The 15,698-nt window shown below is 38.0% G+C and overlaps 1 protein-coding gene across 28 annotated transcripts in view; it reads left to right on the plus strand.

Moving 5' to 3' along the window:
• Positions 1 to 15,698, plus strand: part of LOC118675254 (ABI family member 3 binding protein) — a 257,719-nt gene that overhangs the window by 155,572 nt on the left and 86,449 nt on the right. For 15 of the 28 annotated variants that reach the window (XM_036347661.1, XM_036347632.1, XM_036347642.1 and 12 more), the window contains 15 exons: positions 981 to 1,040; positions 1,854 to 1,988; positions 2,287 to 2,319; positions 3,114 to 3,200; positions 4,540 to 4,599; positions 4,855 to 4,938; positions 5,098 to 5,130; positions 5,922 to 6,008; positions 7,300 to 7,359; positions 7,615 to 7,698; positions 11,451 to 11,510; positions 12,328 to 12,411; positions 13,679 to 13,738; positions 14,816 to 14,899; positions 15,582 to 15,641. The exons of 1 other annotated variant lie outside the window; for it this stretch is intronic. In XM_036347661.1, coding sequence (XP_036203554.1) covers positions 981 to 1,040; positions 1,854 to 1,988; positions 2,287 to 2,319; positions 3,114 to 3,200; positions 4,540 to 4,599; positions 4,855 to 4,938; positions 5,098 to 5,130; positions 5,922 to 6,008; positions 7,300 to 7,359; positions 7,615 to 7,698; positions 11,451 to 11,510; positions 12,328 to 12,411; positions 13,679 to 13,738; positions 14,816 to 14,899; positions 15,582 to 15,641 — 1,071 coding nt within the window. The remainder of the gene's footprint in view (positions 1 to 980; positions 1,041 to 1,853; positions 1,989 to 2,286; positions 2,320 to 3,113; positions 3,201 to 4,539; positions 4,600 to 4,854; positions 4,939 to 5,097; positions 5,131 to 5,921; positions 6,009 to 7,299; positions 7,360 to 7,614; positions 7,699 to 11,450; positions 11,511 to 12,327; positions 12,412 to 13,678; positions 13,739 to 14,815; positions 14,900 to 15,581; positions 15,642 to 15,698) is intronic. 12 more of the 28 variants (XM_036347636.1, XM_036347641.1, XM_036347638.1 and 9 more) reach the window with 11 other exon arrangements.

Below are 15,698 nucleotides of genomic sequence, written 5' to 3' on the forward strand. Positions count from 1 at the left end.
GAATCCGGTCAAGGGCATGTACCTTGGTTGCGGGCACATCCCCAGTGGGGGGTGTGCAGGAGGCGGCTGATCGATGTTTCTCTCTCATCAATGTTTCTAACTCTCTATCCCTCTCCCTTCCTCTCTGTGGAAAATCAATAAAATATATTAAAAATAAATAAATAAAAATAAAAAAAAAATTGAAAAAAAAATAAAATAAAACTAGGGAGTCAATAAATCTTAATTTCATACCTATGCATAATTTAATCATTACAGAATTTAAAACAAGAGAGGTACTAAATCCTAACTTCATCTCTATGCATAATTTAATCATTTCAGAATTCTAGGTATCCTATTTATCCAGACAAAAAATTGAATTATTGCTTTTCAGAATTTTTTCTTAATCATCTCTTCTTCTCACTTGAATAATTATCTCCTAATTATCCATTTGAAATAAATGAATAAATAAGAAACAGTAAGAAATGTATCACATTTATTCTGGAGAAAGTCAAAAGTTTATCTTTTGTATAACTGCCACAGATCTCTGATAAACAGACTGACTAAGATTTTTAAAAATTCTCTTCACTACCAATATTCCTCAAAACATATATCAAGAATGATGGTAAAAGGGTTTCAGATACAAACAGAGATTTTCATAATATATTTTCGGAGTAATTTAAAATACATATCAAACAACGAATTATCTGATTTGGGGGGGGGGGGGCGGGGAGGGCAAGTTTCCAGTATAGTTGGAATCAGATAATTAAACACACAAAAAAAGAACTTTTCATTGGCCTCATAAGGATGCAAAATGCAAAGAGTATGACTATTTGTAAGATAAATGGATACCAGAGTACAGCCAGTTATTGGAGAACAAATACTATTTTTCCAGAGTTCAGAACTGCTTTTTAAACATTACAGAGCTAAGAAGATTTATTTTCAAGGTAATTTTTTCCCTGTGTTTCTTAATCTCCATTGCTCATTGTATTGCTTTTGGTCAATTCCTGCCACAGACATTGAACCTGAAAGTCTGAGAACTGAGGCTCCCTGGACAACATTAGGTAATGACCTTCTACGTCTTGAAGCAAGTGCATTTTCTGCTCATTGTCTAGCCTATTCCATTACTATCTTGGCCAGGGGCCTTTCTCTTTCCTAGGATTTTTCTCATCATCCTCTCTTGTCATTCCACTAGATCCCTCACTTTGTACTGAAGATGTCTAAAACAAGTCACTTGGTTAGAATATAAGCCTGTTTGCAGCTAATGCAAAGCATCTATCTGCCGTTCTATCCATCTTTATTAATACTTTACAGAGCCTGTGATTCTGCCCAGTGCTTGGTGATAAAGCTGAATTTCAAATACAATTCTGCCCCATAAACATCATTTATAACTCGGTGTACATCAACAGAAAGTTGTCATAAAATATGCAGGGCACCTTTGTTGTCTACCAAGGATGTTAGGTAATGAAATGTGCTTTTCCCAATCATGTTTCATGGGGTGTATGCCTAACTGAAGTATTATCTAAGTAAAGTCCCCCAGAAGCTGGTGAGCTGGGGTCCCTCTCTAACCTGACAAGTACATGCTGCGCTCTGACTTCCCTTGGTCAGGGTCATCGTTGAAAATCTGACACCAACAATAACAATAATGGTTTCAGGTTATTCAAATAATGTTATACAGACTTTTTCAAAATAAATGTTAGGAGGCCCCCCTAAAAGTATTTTTTTGCATATGGATGGCAAAGAAATTTTTTGAAATAAAGAGGAAAATTTCTCAAGGCTCAAAGAAATCTAGCAAAATTTTAGAAAACCTAGAGCCAGGTATAAACCCTTTTTTAGTTTCTGGAGTTATTTGATATTAACCAGTTTCCTTTCTTCAGCTCCAAAAACATCAAAACGACCAAGAACACGTCCTCCACGTCCCAAACCTTCAAAACGTCCCAAACCTTCAAAACCTCCCAAACATCCCAAACATGAAACCACGCCGAGCCCAGAGGCACCTGCGTCCGCACTAGGTAAATATATGGCTCCTGGTGCCTGTGGAACCTCCTTGGATGTGATTCTGGGATGACAGTTTAAATTGCCTCCAAATTACCTCTGTGACCTTTAAGGGTGAAGGCCCTAGCAGACACCTGTGACTTCCTTACAGGGCTGGTATCTTCTTGGTACCTGTGTATTTATTTACTTCTCTGACCACTGAATTACATTTTTCTCTGTGATTCTGACAAAGTTCATTTTCAAGAGAATTTGATAACTTTTCTCCTGTGTTTAACGTTTCTTTTTAAAAGTACTTTTGATCATTTCTTGCTACAGACATTGAACCTGTCACTCCTGGGACACCTTTAGGTAACAATTCTTTATGTCTTTCAGCAAGAGCTTTTTCCTATTCGTTGTCAAACTTATCTATGGTGCTATATAGATGATGACATCAAAATGTGTCATCCTACTACAATATTCATCTTAAAAATCTAAACAGCTTTCTTTCTAACAAAAATGGGCATGGACTTAATTCAGGACAGCTGTCTTCTCCACATCCCAGTTTGAAATTGCATCTCTGTTTAAATAGTACTGTTTGTGAGAGCTGAGGTCCAAATGTGATTATCTATATGACCCTTATTGAGACCACCAGTACAGGATCAATTGTAATGCCATGAAGTTTCTCTAAGTATCTCACTTTCTACATCCAAATTCTGTGTAACTTTTTTTTTTTACTTTGTTGATGTTTCAGCGAATTTTGTGTACTATATTCTAGTAAATAACCAAGTGTAAAAAGTGTCCAAGCCTAACCATTTTAAATTGTTGTAAGTGAATATAGGGTGGTTTGAACTCCTCTCACACCATCATAGTTTAGCAGCAATTTGTAATCAGTTTTGGATTAAGGGCATTTCAAGAAAATGAGACTTTGTCATATTTATTTCTTAAACATAATTTTAATGTAATTTTTAATCTCTGGAGAACCCTTAATTATAAATGAAAACCTATTAATATACTAAAGGAGAAAATCTCAAACCAAAGTAACAGTTTTCTCCACCTAAAGAAATTCTGACAAGTTTTAGAAAGCTTAGAGTTACGTTTTATCATCCTATTCAGAGTTTCTGGAGCCATCAGCACTATGTTAATACTAATTTTTCTTCCTTCAGCTCCAACGACAACAAAGAGACCCCGTCGTCCACGTCCCAAACCTAAAAAAACCACACCCCAGCCAGAAGTACCTCAGATTCCACTGGGTAAATACCTGGTTTCTCATTTAAGGAATCCAAACAGCCACCCAAGTTGGGGTCCAAAATTCTATGCACATAATCGATATATGTCCTACGTATCTATTAAGAGTAAAAGCTACTGGTTAGGAGAACATGACCTGAGCACCCCATGCCTCCTGCGTGGGGATCTTCTCCATCAATGTACCTTTTGCTATTTGAGTCCGTTCATGTTAAAGCTTGCTCAGGAAAGTATGAACCTATGCAATCAATTCAACTATTTTCATTAATCCCATTTAAACCCCCATGACCATAGTAGCAGCTGTGAGATACTTCAGAATTAAGGAATATGTTTTATTTCCCCAGTTCGTACTATAGCTGTAAACAAAAGCTGTTCCTGCCTAAACCAGTAGAAAATAACAAAAGGCGTCATGTTATATGATGTAAAATAACTTCTCAAATGGTGCAATTACTATATGCTAGGAGTGTGGGAGTATTTGGAACAGGAAAAAATCGAGGATAATTAGAAAGAAATCAGTACAGAATTTGGACTATTGGCAGATAAGCAGGGAATGTGTTGAAGCTGGCATACCAAACAGAGGATGATGTGTTGATGCCATCCTGTTAAATGGGCTCATGGGATGAATTAAGGGGGAGTCTGGGCCCTAGCCAGTTTGACTCAGTGGATAGAGCTTCAGCCTGTGGCCTGAATGGTCCTGGGTTTGATTCCAGTCAAGGGGACATGCCCAGGTTTTGGGCTCTATCCCCAGTAGGGGGCGTGGGCGTGCAGGAGGCAGCCAATCAATGATTCTCCTCATCATTGATGTTTCTATCTCCCTCTTCCTCTCCCTTCCTCTCTGAAATTAATTTTACTAGTACATCCTTCCTCTCTGAAATCAATTTTACTAGTACATTCTTCATCTCTGAAATCAAATATATATATATTTATGTAAAGGAGAGTCTGGGATGTCTACTCAAGAGCTTACATTTGATCCAGTCGGCTTTTTTAGAACTGAAGATGCCTAGCTTAATATGATACAGCAAACTGAGAGGTTGTTCCTCATCTTAGTGATGTTAAATGCCATTGTTTCCACTAAGGATTAGTCTCTTAGTGAGTATAGTCTCAGCTTCCTTTAGGCTCTCTGTTGTATGTGTGGTAGATAGACTAGGGTGACCCCCTGCTCCCCACCCCACTTCATCTCCCACCCCCATAGTTCCTACCCCTTGGTGTTAAAGCTTTGTGTAATCCATCTTGTCCCTCCCCCTCGCCTCTCCCTTAGAAGCATTATTTTTATTGGCAAGATGAATTTTCTGACATTTCATGAATTCACAAAAAATCTCTTTGGTTCCTTTCATTGTTTTTGATCAGTTCCTGCCACAATCTTTGAACCAGTTGTTCCTAGAACCGAAGCTCCTGGAATAACACTAGGTAATGACACATTATGTTCACCAGCATCTGCTTTTCCTGCTCATTTCAACCCATTTCATCACCCTCACAACCATGGATCTTTCTGCTTCCCAGGACTTCTGTGTCATCCTCCATTGTCATTCAATTATTTCTTAATATACCAAAGAGTATTAAAACAACTCATTTGTTTTGAGAAGGCCAAGTATAACAAGCATAATCCTATTCTCAGTTTATCGAACAAAAACACTCTATTAACCAGAGATTTTCTTCCTTTAGCTCCCAAAGTGCCTGAACAAACTCACCATCCACGCCCCAAACCTAAAACCACACCAAGTCCTGAAGCTCCTCAGACCGAACTAGGTAAATGCATAGATCCTGGATAAGGAGTCCTGGCAGCCCATCCCTGTGGGATCTAGAGAAAGGGAAGGGACATGGCAGGGTCAGCAGCTGCTTCCACCCCACAGTAGGCTTGAGGACACATTTCTTTTTAAAAGTATTTTTGATCATTTCTTGCTACAGACATTGAACCTGTCACTCCTGGGACACCTTTAGGTAACAATTCTTTATATCCTTCAGCAAGAGCTTTTTCCTATTCGTTGTCAAACTTATCTATGGTGCTATATAGATGATGACATCAAAATGTGTCATCCTACTACAATATTCATCTTAAAATCTAAACAGCTTTCTTTCTAACAAAAATGGGCATGGACTTAATTCAGGACAGCTGTCTTCTCCACATCCCAGTTTGAAATTGCATCTCTGTTTAAATAGTACTGTTTGTGAGAGCTGAGGTCCAAATGTGATTATCTATATGACCCTTATTGAGACCACCAGTACAGGATCAATTGTAATGCCATGAAGTTTCTCTAAGTATCTCACTTTCTACATTCAAATTCTGTGTAACTTTTTTTTTACTTTGTTGATGTTTCAGCGAATTTTGTGTACTATATTCTAGTAAATAACCAAGTGGAAAATTTGTCCAAGCCTAATCATTTTAAATTATTATAAGTGAATATAGGGTGGTTTGAACTCCTCTCACACCATCATAGTTTAGCAGCGATTTGTAATCAGTTTTGGATTAAGGGCATTTCAAGAAAATGAGACTTTGTCATATTTATTTCTTAAACATAATTTTAATGTAATTTTTAATCTCTGGAGAACCCTTAATTATAAATGAAAACCTATTAATATACTAAAGGAGAAAATCTCAAACCAAAGTAACAGTTTTCTCCACCTAAAGAAATTCTGACAAGTTTTAGAAAGCTTAGAGTTACGTTTTATCATCCTATTCAGAGTTTCTGGAGCCATCAGCACTATGTTAATACTAATTTTTCTTCCTTCAGCTCCAACGACAACAAAGAGACCCCGTCGTCCACGTCCCAAACCTAAAAAAACCACACCCCAGCCAGAAGTACCTCAGATTCCACTGGGTAAATACCTGGTTTCTCATTTAAGGAATCCAAACAGCCACCCAAGTTGGGGTCCAAAATTCTATGCACATAATCGATATATGTCCTACGTATCTATTAAGAGTAAAAGCTACTGGTTAGGAGAACATGACCTGAGCACCCCATGCCTCCTGCGTGGGGATCTTCTCCATCAATGTACCTTTTGCTATTTGAGTCCGTTCATGTTAAAGCTTGCTCAGGAAAGTATGAACCTATACAATCAATTCAACTATTTTCATTAATCCCATTTAAACCCCCATGACCATAGTAGCAGCTGTGAGATACATCAGAAGTAGGAAGTAAGTTTTATTTCCCCAATCAGTTTGTACTATAGCTGTAAAAAAAAAAAAAAGCTGTTCCTGCCTAAACCAGTAGAATATAACATCAGGTGGCATGTTTATATGATGTAAATAACTACTCAAGTGGTGCAATTACTATATACTAAGAGTGTGCGGAGTATTTGGAACAGGAAAAAATCCAGGATAATTAGAAAGAAATCAGTACAGAATTTGGACTATTGGCAGACAAGCAGGGAATGTGTTGAAGCTGGCATACCAAACAGAGGATGATGTGTTGATGCCATCCTGTTAAATGGGCTCATGGGATGAATTAAGAGGGAGTCTGGGCCCTACCCAGTTTGACTCAGTGGATAAAGCTGTGGCCTGTGGCCTGAAGGGTCCTGGGTTTGATTCCAGTACATGCCCAGATTGTGGGCTCTATCCCCAGTAGGGGGCGTGCAGGAGGCAGCCAATCAATTATTCTCTCTCATCATTAGTGTTTCTATCTCCCTCTTCCTCTCCCTTCCTCTCTGAAATCAATTTTATATCTCTCCTCTTTGAAATCAATTACATATATAAGGGAAGTCTGGGATGTTTACTCAGGAGCTTAAATTTGATCCAGTGGGCTTTTTTAGAACTAAAGATGCCTAGTTTAATATGATACCACAAACTGAGAGGTTATTCCTCATCTTAATTATATCAAATTTCATTGTTTTCACTAAGGATTAGTCTCTTATTGAGTATAGTCTCAGCTTCCTTTAGGCTCTCTGTTGTATGTGTGGTAGGTAGACTAGGGTGACCCCCTGCTCCCCACCCCACTTCATCTCCCACCCCCATAGTTCCTACCCCTTGGTGTTAAAGCTTTGTGTAATCCATCTTGTCCCTCCCCCTTCCCGTCTCCTTTAGAAGCATTATTTTTACTGGCAAGATGAATTTTCTGACATTTCATGAATTCACAAAAAATCTCTTTGGTTCCTTTCATTGTTTTTGATCAGTTCCTGCCACAATCTTTGAACCAGTTGTTCCTAGAACCGAAGCTCCTGGAATAACACTAGGTAATGACACATTATGTTCACCAGCATCTGCTTTTCCTGCTCATTTCAACCCATTTCATCACCCTCACAACCATGGATCTTTCTGCTTCCCAGGACTTCTGTGTCACCCTCCATTGTCATTCAATTATTTCTTAATATACCAAAGAGTATTAAAACAACTCATTTGTTTTAAGAAGGCCAAATATAACAAGCATAATCCTATTCTCAGTTTATCGAACAAAAACACTCTATTAACCAGAGATTTTCTTCCTTTAGCTCCCAAAGTGCCTGAACAAACTCACCATCCACGCCCCAAACCTAAAACCACACCAAGTCCTGAAGCTCCTCAGACCGAACTAGGTAAATGCATAGATCCTGGATAAGGAGTCCTGGCAGCCCATCCCCGTGGGGTCCAGAGAAAGGGAAGGGACAAGGCAGGGTCAGCAGCTGCTTCCACTCCACAATAGGCTTGAGGACACGGTTGGAGAGGTCTCAGGTGGTAGCCAAATTCCCTGTACGTTGTGAATCTGAATCATCTATTTGACTTCTTATTTGATTCTACTCATCCTTTAAATATTGAAATTGTATTGTGGACTGAAACAACTACAAAACAACATATGTTTGGACAAATAAGAAATTATTTCTTGGTAACTATAAAGGTTGTGTAAATCATAGTAAGGACCACCCGGCAGTGTGGGTCAGTGGATGAGCATCAGCCAGGAAACTAAGAGGACACTGGTTTGATTCCCAGTTGGAGCACATCCCTGGGTTGGGGGCTCAATCCCCAGGGGTGTGCAGGAGGCATCTAATCAATGACGTTTCTCTCTCATGTATGTTTCTATCTCTCTATCCCTCACCCTCCCTCTCTCTTTAAAATAAAAACAAAACTTTTAAAAAGTCATAGTGAGGATCTAGGGTGAGAGTTAGCAAACATTTTTTTTTTCAAAGAGCTAGATAGTAAATACTTGGGGGCTTTGGTGGTTATATAGTCTTTGTTGCCTATTTTTCTTTTTTCCCTTTTTTCTTACAACTTAAAATAGGGAAGAAAAATAATGTTTTGCTCTCATGGGCTGTTTGAAAACAAGCCATGGACAAGATTTGGTGTAGGAGGCATAGTTTTGGGGGGAAGAGGGTGAAGAAGTACAGAAAGGAAGGACATGTGTAGAAGCCAGTGAGAGGAGGCAAAGGCTTCTAAGTGTTGATTGGGGCATTTCATTGAGATTACAGCAGGTAAATGAGCCCATTGGGCCAGTTGAAAAGGGATTTTGAATGTTGGCTTTGGGAGTTTGGATTTCATAAGAATCATCAGTATCCATGTGTGGTCCAGCTTTCCCTAAGCACTGGACAGACGGATAGATACCCTGCTACCTCAGCCTGAATGGGTGCCCCTTACGCTGTTCTTTAACTATCCTGGTGGTTTCTTTCAAAGATGAGTTTTCAGCATGATAGGTATGGTCTACTTTGGTGTATTACTTAGACTAGGATTACCAAAATGAGTGAGAATCTTCAGGGGCACTTCATAGGGATAGTTATCTGAGTACAAAGATGGTCTCAAAGTGGTGCATCGGTACCTGAGTGCAGAGATGCCATACCCCTACGCTCAGAGGGTTGGTAGTGTTTGCTTTGTACTCTAGACACATGATTACTGTGGTACAATTCTTTTTGAAGTGAATGTTCTGAGATGATATAAATGTTTACCATTTCACTGTTTTATTGTTATTCTTTTTGGTCAGCTCCTACTCTCGTCCTGGAACCATTTACTCCTATAAAAGAGGCTCCAGGGACAGCATTTGGCAATGCCACTTTTTGACCTTCAGCAAGTGCTTGCTTTGCTCATTGTCAAACCTGATCCACTTTGTTTCCATTCAACCAAATTCTTCAACTTATGAGCTGAACAAGTTACCTCTTGTTCTTAAGCGAGCCATGCCTAAATCTAGTTTGGGATAGCTTCTTGTCCTGTACAGTTCTTTAACATTTTTTCATGCCACCTTATGTTTTTAGATTAACCAGAGTGCTTTGTTAAGGTAAATTACATAAATGCCTGGTCTTGGTCTATGCTAACAAGGAATAGGAAAGTTTCTTTATACATTCTTTGTACATATACCTTTTTATCTGCCTGGTTTTTTTTTTTGTTGCTGTTGTTGTTTTGTTAACATTTGGGTAGTGTGTTTTTAGAGGATTGTCTAACAGATAATATGATCAAGGCTGATAAGTTTAAATGGCAAGCTCCATCCTTATGGTTAATCTGACTCTCCCTTACTCTCCACCATAGTTTAGAAATGATTCTTGCCCTAGCTGGTTTTGCTCAGTGGATAGAGCATCGGCCTGCAGACTGAAGAGTCCTGGGTTCTATTCTGGTCAAGGGCACATGCCTGGGTTGTGGGCTCAAGCCCCAGTAAGGGGCATGCAGGAGGCAGCCAATCAATAATTCCCTCTCATCATTGATGTTTCTATCTCTCTCTCACCCTTCCTCTCTGAAACCAATAAAAATATATATTTTTTAAAAAGAAATAATTCTTAAAATTTTAAATGTAGTCAGGGAACTCTAGGATAATGTGAAAAATACCAATTTGACTCCCTGAATTAATAACTTCATTTTTATGTTAATTTTGTGTACATACACACACACACACACACACACACACACACACACACACACCCATCTTCAATAACAAAAGAAGACACAGTAACATAGTAGGATAATTTTTTTATGCTAGAAAGATCCATTTCCTGCAACTCAAGAAAATCTATCAAGGTTCGGAAAACTTCAAGATTTTTTTTACAACCCTATAATTTGTAGAACCATAAACTTTAAAGTAACTGAACGTTACATTTTTTCACATCCCAAAACATCCAATGGACATGTCATTCACAACACAAACTTAAGACCACTCCATGTCCAGATGCACTTGAAACTACACCAGATAAAAGCAGAGTCCTTGGTTTAAAGTCACTGATCAAGAATGTAAACTCAGATACCATCTAGAGAGGAAATCATGAAGAGTCCTTCCTCCTTCAGGGTTGGCAAGGAGTTTATGTTTGGAAGAGACATAATCTTCCCTCAAAGTCTGAGTATTAGAGACATGTTTTACTTCTCAGTCTGCAGGCTAATTGAGCAGAAAAACTTTTCCTTCATGAAAAGCCTAGAGAATGAGAAGAAGACAGGGTGTTTGTACAAATTCAAGATTTTTCTTGGATACATAAAGTGTTAGATGCATCATATAAAGTCTTGAAGAAATGAAAATCCATTTGGGCTTCTGTAGAGTAGGAATAGAGTTTGGACCTTGATGTCACATCAGAATTTACACAAATGGAAATGTGAGAGTAAACAAAGTTGAAAAGAATAGGATATGTGTAGAGGCAAACAGAGGGGGAGGAGATCTTGCTTCTTCTATCAGAGTATTTTTGTTGGTGATTCTGCATTTGGATGACACCGTGAAAGTTGAAGGAGGCTGATATTGTTCACATGAGGATTAGAAATCTCTTCTTTCCACACTGAATTGAGTTGTCCCTCTATGAGAGTGAACGGGTGCTAAACAGTGACCAAAAGTGATGACTATTTCATGAGATAAAAATGTTGAGAACTATAGTTTGGCCAAATCAGGACAAAGAAAGTGATTTCTCTTTGTATTAGTTTGCCAAAGCACCATAGCAAAATACTACAGACTGGGCAGCTTAAACAACAGAAATCTACTTCCTACCACTCTGCAGCCTAGAATTCTAAGATCAAGGTGTCAGCAGGTTTGATTTCTCCTAAAGTCTCTCCCCTTGGCTTGCAGATGACCACCATCTTGCTATCTCTTTTCTCTCCCTTTGTCCTTGCACAAAAGTTCTTCATCTCTCTCCCTCTTCTTATATGTACTTTAGTCCTATTGGGTTGGGGTCTCACCCATCAATGACCATTAATTGCTTCTTTAAAGGCCCCGTCTCCAAATACAGTTACATTGGGAGTTAAGGCTTCATGTGAATCTTAAGAAGACATAATTCAGTCCATTACTACCTTTATCCAGAAATTTTTTAAAAATTATTCTAAAGGTGATAGGATACTGGAAAATTCATTTTGCAGTAATGTAGCTCTTGAAGTAATGTAGCTTTTATTTCTATTACTTCAGTTCCTATTACAGACCTCGGACCCGTTACTTTTACAACTGAGACCTCTGGGACAACATTAGGTAATGACTCTGCCATTCGCCTAGTGCTTTTGCTGTTCATCGTACAGTCAACTCATTCTCCATTCCCATAACAGCTTTTCCTTGTTCATGAGACAGCCTCCATCCTCCTCCATTGCCATTCAAGCACTTCCTTCATCTGAAGAATGCTGAAGCCTCTTAAAAACAAGTTTCCTGTTGTTTTTACGAGAACAGGCATGACCTTAGTCCAAATCATGAACCTGTCATGTGGTGCATTTGAAACTGTCATGTTATCTTGTGCTTCTCTGAAACGTGTTCTGTGTTAAAGCTGAGTTTAAAACAAATGTGGATCTATTTCTTAACTAGGCTGATTTTCAATAACAGCTACTCCAATGTTCCCTTGGGCATCCAAGTTTCTAGATTTTTTTTTAACTATTTGCATGTTATTTTTGTTTCTTTCTTGGTACTTTAAGTACTGATGTATTTTGTTACTAATTTGACAAATAAGGAATTGCCCAAATTTTAAATTTTAAATTGCATGCCTCTTCCTTAGTATGACCCTAACTTCCCCTCCTCTTGCGTCATAGTTGAGCACTCCTTCTCAATCACTTTTTCCCAGTGAGAAAATGCTCTGAGTGTCTGATTATAAGTGCTAATTTTCATGACTTGAATGAGTAATGAGGTGCCCCCAAAGTTCCCTCAATGACAATAAGAAGACACATTGTTATAAAATAAGTAAAAATTTTAAACTATAGACAATTTCCAGGAACTTTAGGAAATCTAACAGGTTTTGGAAAAACCTCCCCTTCATGTCAAAAGCCATCAGACCTAGAGTAACACAAGGCTTTTCTTTCTTCAGCTACCAAAGCATCAAAAAGACCCCATCGTCCACATCTCAGACCTAAAACTACACTGAGCCCTCAAGTACCTCAGACCAAACCTGGTAAATGTGTGACTCCTTGATTTAATGATGAGCCTTAGTAGCCTAATGAGGATGCAAAGCAGTGCCAAGCTCTTACTTCCTCTAAGTGTGAGGTCACGAGGCAGAGTCAATAATGTCTCCTCTTCCCAGGTGTCAAGGAGAATATGACTAGAATAACATGTGAAAATATTCTTTGATATTCATTTAGTGTATTTCTTACTATCAAATTTTATTCAAATCTTAAACCTCTTTAGCAAGCCAATTTATTCAGTTCAAGTAACTAAACAAATTGTAGGCTGCTTTCATATACCTGGACTAATATTGGCAATCATGGGTGATTTGTCAGCTGTAGGAGACCTATTTTATTTCTAACACAGTAAAGTTGAGTATATGTTTGCGTGATACAAGCACTAAATATTGATCTTACAAAAGAAAAGATCAAGGTGAATTGGACCTTGAACCCACTACAGGATTTGAATGAATGGAGGGAAACGTGAACCAAAAAAAGGACTGGACATATAGGTGGGGTAGGGGTTGGGCCAGCCCTGAGGGTGAGCCAGTCTGCCTGAAGCAGACTCTCCTACTTCAAAATAATCAAAACATGGCTGCTGCTGACCCTGCCTTTGGAAGGGTCCATATTCTAGACAGAGTTGAAAGAGGATTTTGAGGACCTGAATCAGGAGCTTAGACTTTACACAGAGACATCAACTGTCTCAACTTTTCTTTTTTTCTTTTTCTGGGCTTAGGCCATCTGGCTGAGTATTACAGACTGAGTGACTATCTTTATTCTGCTCTCTTATGTACCATGATTTGGACAGCGGACTCAGATTCTTTCCATAGATGAGTTCTTGGCAAGATCAACATAGTCCACTTCAATGATTAATTTTTATATCTATTTCAAACTTACAAACTACTTATTTATCCATGTTGACTTAAACATTGTGAGTATTCATGTTCAGCTTCCATAGAAGTACAAGTTGGTCAGATTTTTTAATAGACAGTTTCTTTTCTGCGTGTATATTAAAAAATACATGTAGAGTTTCCTTTAACCAGGAGAATTTCATATTGACTTCTTTAAGGTACTAAGCTAGTTCAAAGGCTAATCCTAAATCTGGCTGTGAATATAATTTGGCCAAATTTTCAAAGAACAAACATCTACTCTTTTTCTTAGTTATTTTTTTCTTTGTTTCTATAACAGTATTATATACAAGTAAGATTGTTTGGATGTGAATGTTCTAATTTTTCACATATTTTAAAATCTCTTTGGTTAACTGTGTTTTTTGGTCAGTTCCTGCTACAGTCCTGAAACCTGTCACTTTTAGACCAGAGGCCACAGGAACAACATTTGGTAATGATACCCTGTGTTTTCAATAAGACTTTTCCTGATTACTGTAAAATCCAGAGTTTCATCTTGCTTCATGTGATAATAGTGTCATCCTTCACGGTCATTCATCTATATTCTCTTCTTAAAATTATGAAAACTGTTTTTAATTAAATTTATTGGGGTGAAATTGGTTAATAAAATTATATAGGGCTTGAGTATACAATTCTACACTACATCTTCTGTACATTGTAATGTGTGTATACCACCCCAAATCAAATCTCCCTCCATCACCATTTATCCTTCCTTTACCCTCTTTTACCTGCCCCCACCCATCTCCCTCCTTCTGGAAATCACCATACTGTTTGTCTGTGTCCGTAAGTCTTTCTAGAAGGATGAAGAGGTTAAGCAAATTTATGAAAACTGTTAAAACAAATTACCTATTGTTTTTAATAGAACCAGTCATACATGACCACATTAGAACATTTATTTGCCATGTAACCTACTTGAAGTTGTGTCATATCAGTCTGTTTTATTTAAGCAATGTTTATAGTAAAAATTATTTTCAAACATATCATGGCTCCCTACCTCTAGTCTAGATAGAGAAAGCCATTAACAGCCATCATAGGGCCAAGAGGACCCAGTATTGTATGTCTACATTTCTAACTTTTTTTTTTTATTTGCATAGAATTTAGGTTTTTTTTGTTTCAATTTAGGGAATACTATGTCCTTATTTTAATAGTTACGTAAACATGTGCCCCAAATTGAAAGATTAAGTTATAAATCTCAGACTTAGTATGACCTTTATTATCCATTAAAATTTAGGGACAGCTCTTAACCTTTTTGTTGCCCAATCAAGCTGTCTTATGAGACTTTGATTATAATTACTAATCTTTACTTATTTAATTTAAAAGTATTTTTGTCTTCAAATAATCTTCTATGATGAAAGAAAATATAAGAGGAGTATATATGACAAAAATCTCAAAGTAAAAAGGCAAATATCTAACAAGTTGTGGAAAATGTAGAGCCATGTTTTGACCTCTAATAGCATCCAGAACCATAGATAATGTAGTTATGTAGTAACCCAAGAATTTCTTCCTTCAGTTTCCAAACCACCACAGAGGAAGGGTCGTCCATGTCCCAGACCAAAAACCACACCAGGTCCTGAAACACCTGAGTCCAAACCAGGTAAACACGTATTCTGGGTTTAGAGTCCCAGCAACCTAATTGAGCAGGATCTCAGGAGTAATATTTGGAGCAGGGAAAGGTAGATTAAGAGAGAGTGGAGCCTTGAAATCACCATAATACGTGGATGAGTAGGAAGATGGGGAGGAATAAAATCAGAAAGAGTGGGTAAAAATAGAGACTAACCAAAAGAAAAAGTCTAACCACGATACTAGTATAGAGGATGCCTGACTCCAGGGTGGTAGTCAAAGATTTTCTGGATCTAGATCGGCCCATGGACTTTCATGGTGGTGTTCCTAAGGCACCTGATGGAGCCGTTGAGATTTGACTCCGTAAACAGAAAACTCTTCTTTGCACAGGAAGGCATGCTCTTTCTTTGCTTAGAATAGAGGGATGCACTATTTGATTCGTCATGAGGAGGCCTCAGTGTCTTTCCAAAGATAAGTTCTAAGCAGTACCCACACATCCCACTTTGGCTTATTAGTTAGATAATCAAAGAAGGGGGAATAAGAAAATAAGTACTTGACTTGATATAACCAAATTTAACAAAAATATTTAAGTTTTTAGAAGATGCTATATAGCTCTAGAAACTATATGATACTAGTAAGATTCATTTTGAATCAAATGTTGCATTTTTCTTTCATTTAAGACAATTAGTTGGTTTACTTTTAATACTTTTGGTCAGTTTCTACTGCAGACTTTGAACCAGTAACGCTCAGCACTGAGGCTTGGGTGACAACACAAGGTAATAACACATTGTGATCCTCCTTAAATGCTTTCCTTCCCATTGTCAGACTCATTC

This window comes from Myotis myotis, unplaced genomic scaffold (assembly GCF_014108235.1).
Source record: "Myotis myotis isolate mMyoMyo1 unplaced genomic scaffold, mMyoMyo1.p scaffold_m19_p_2, whole genome shotgun sequence".
Lineage (NCBI taxonomy): Eukaryota > Metazoa > Chordata > Mammalia > Chiroptera > Vespertilionidae > Myotis > Myotis myotis.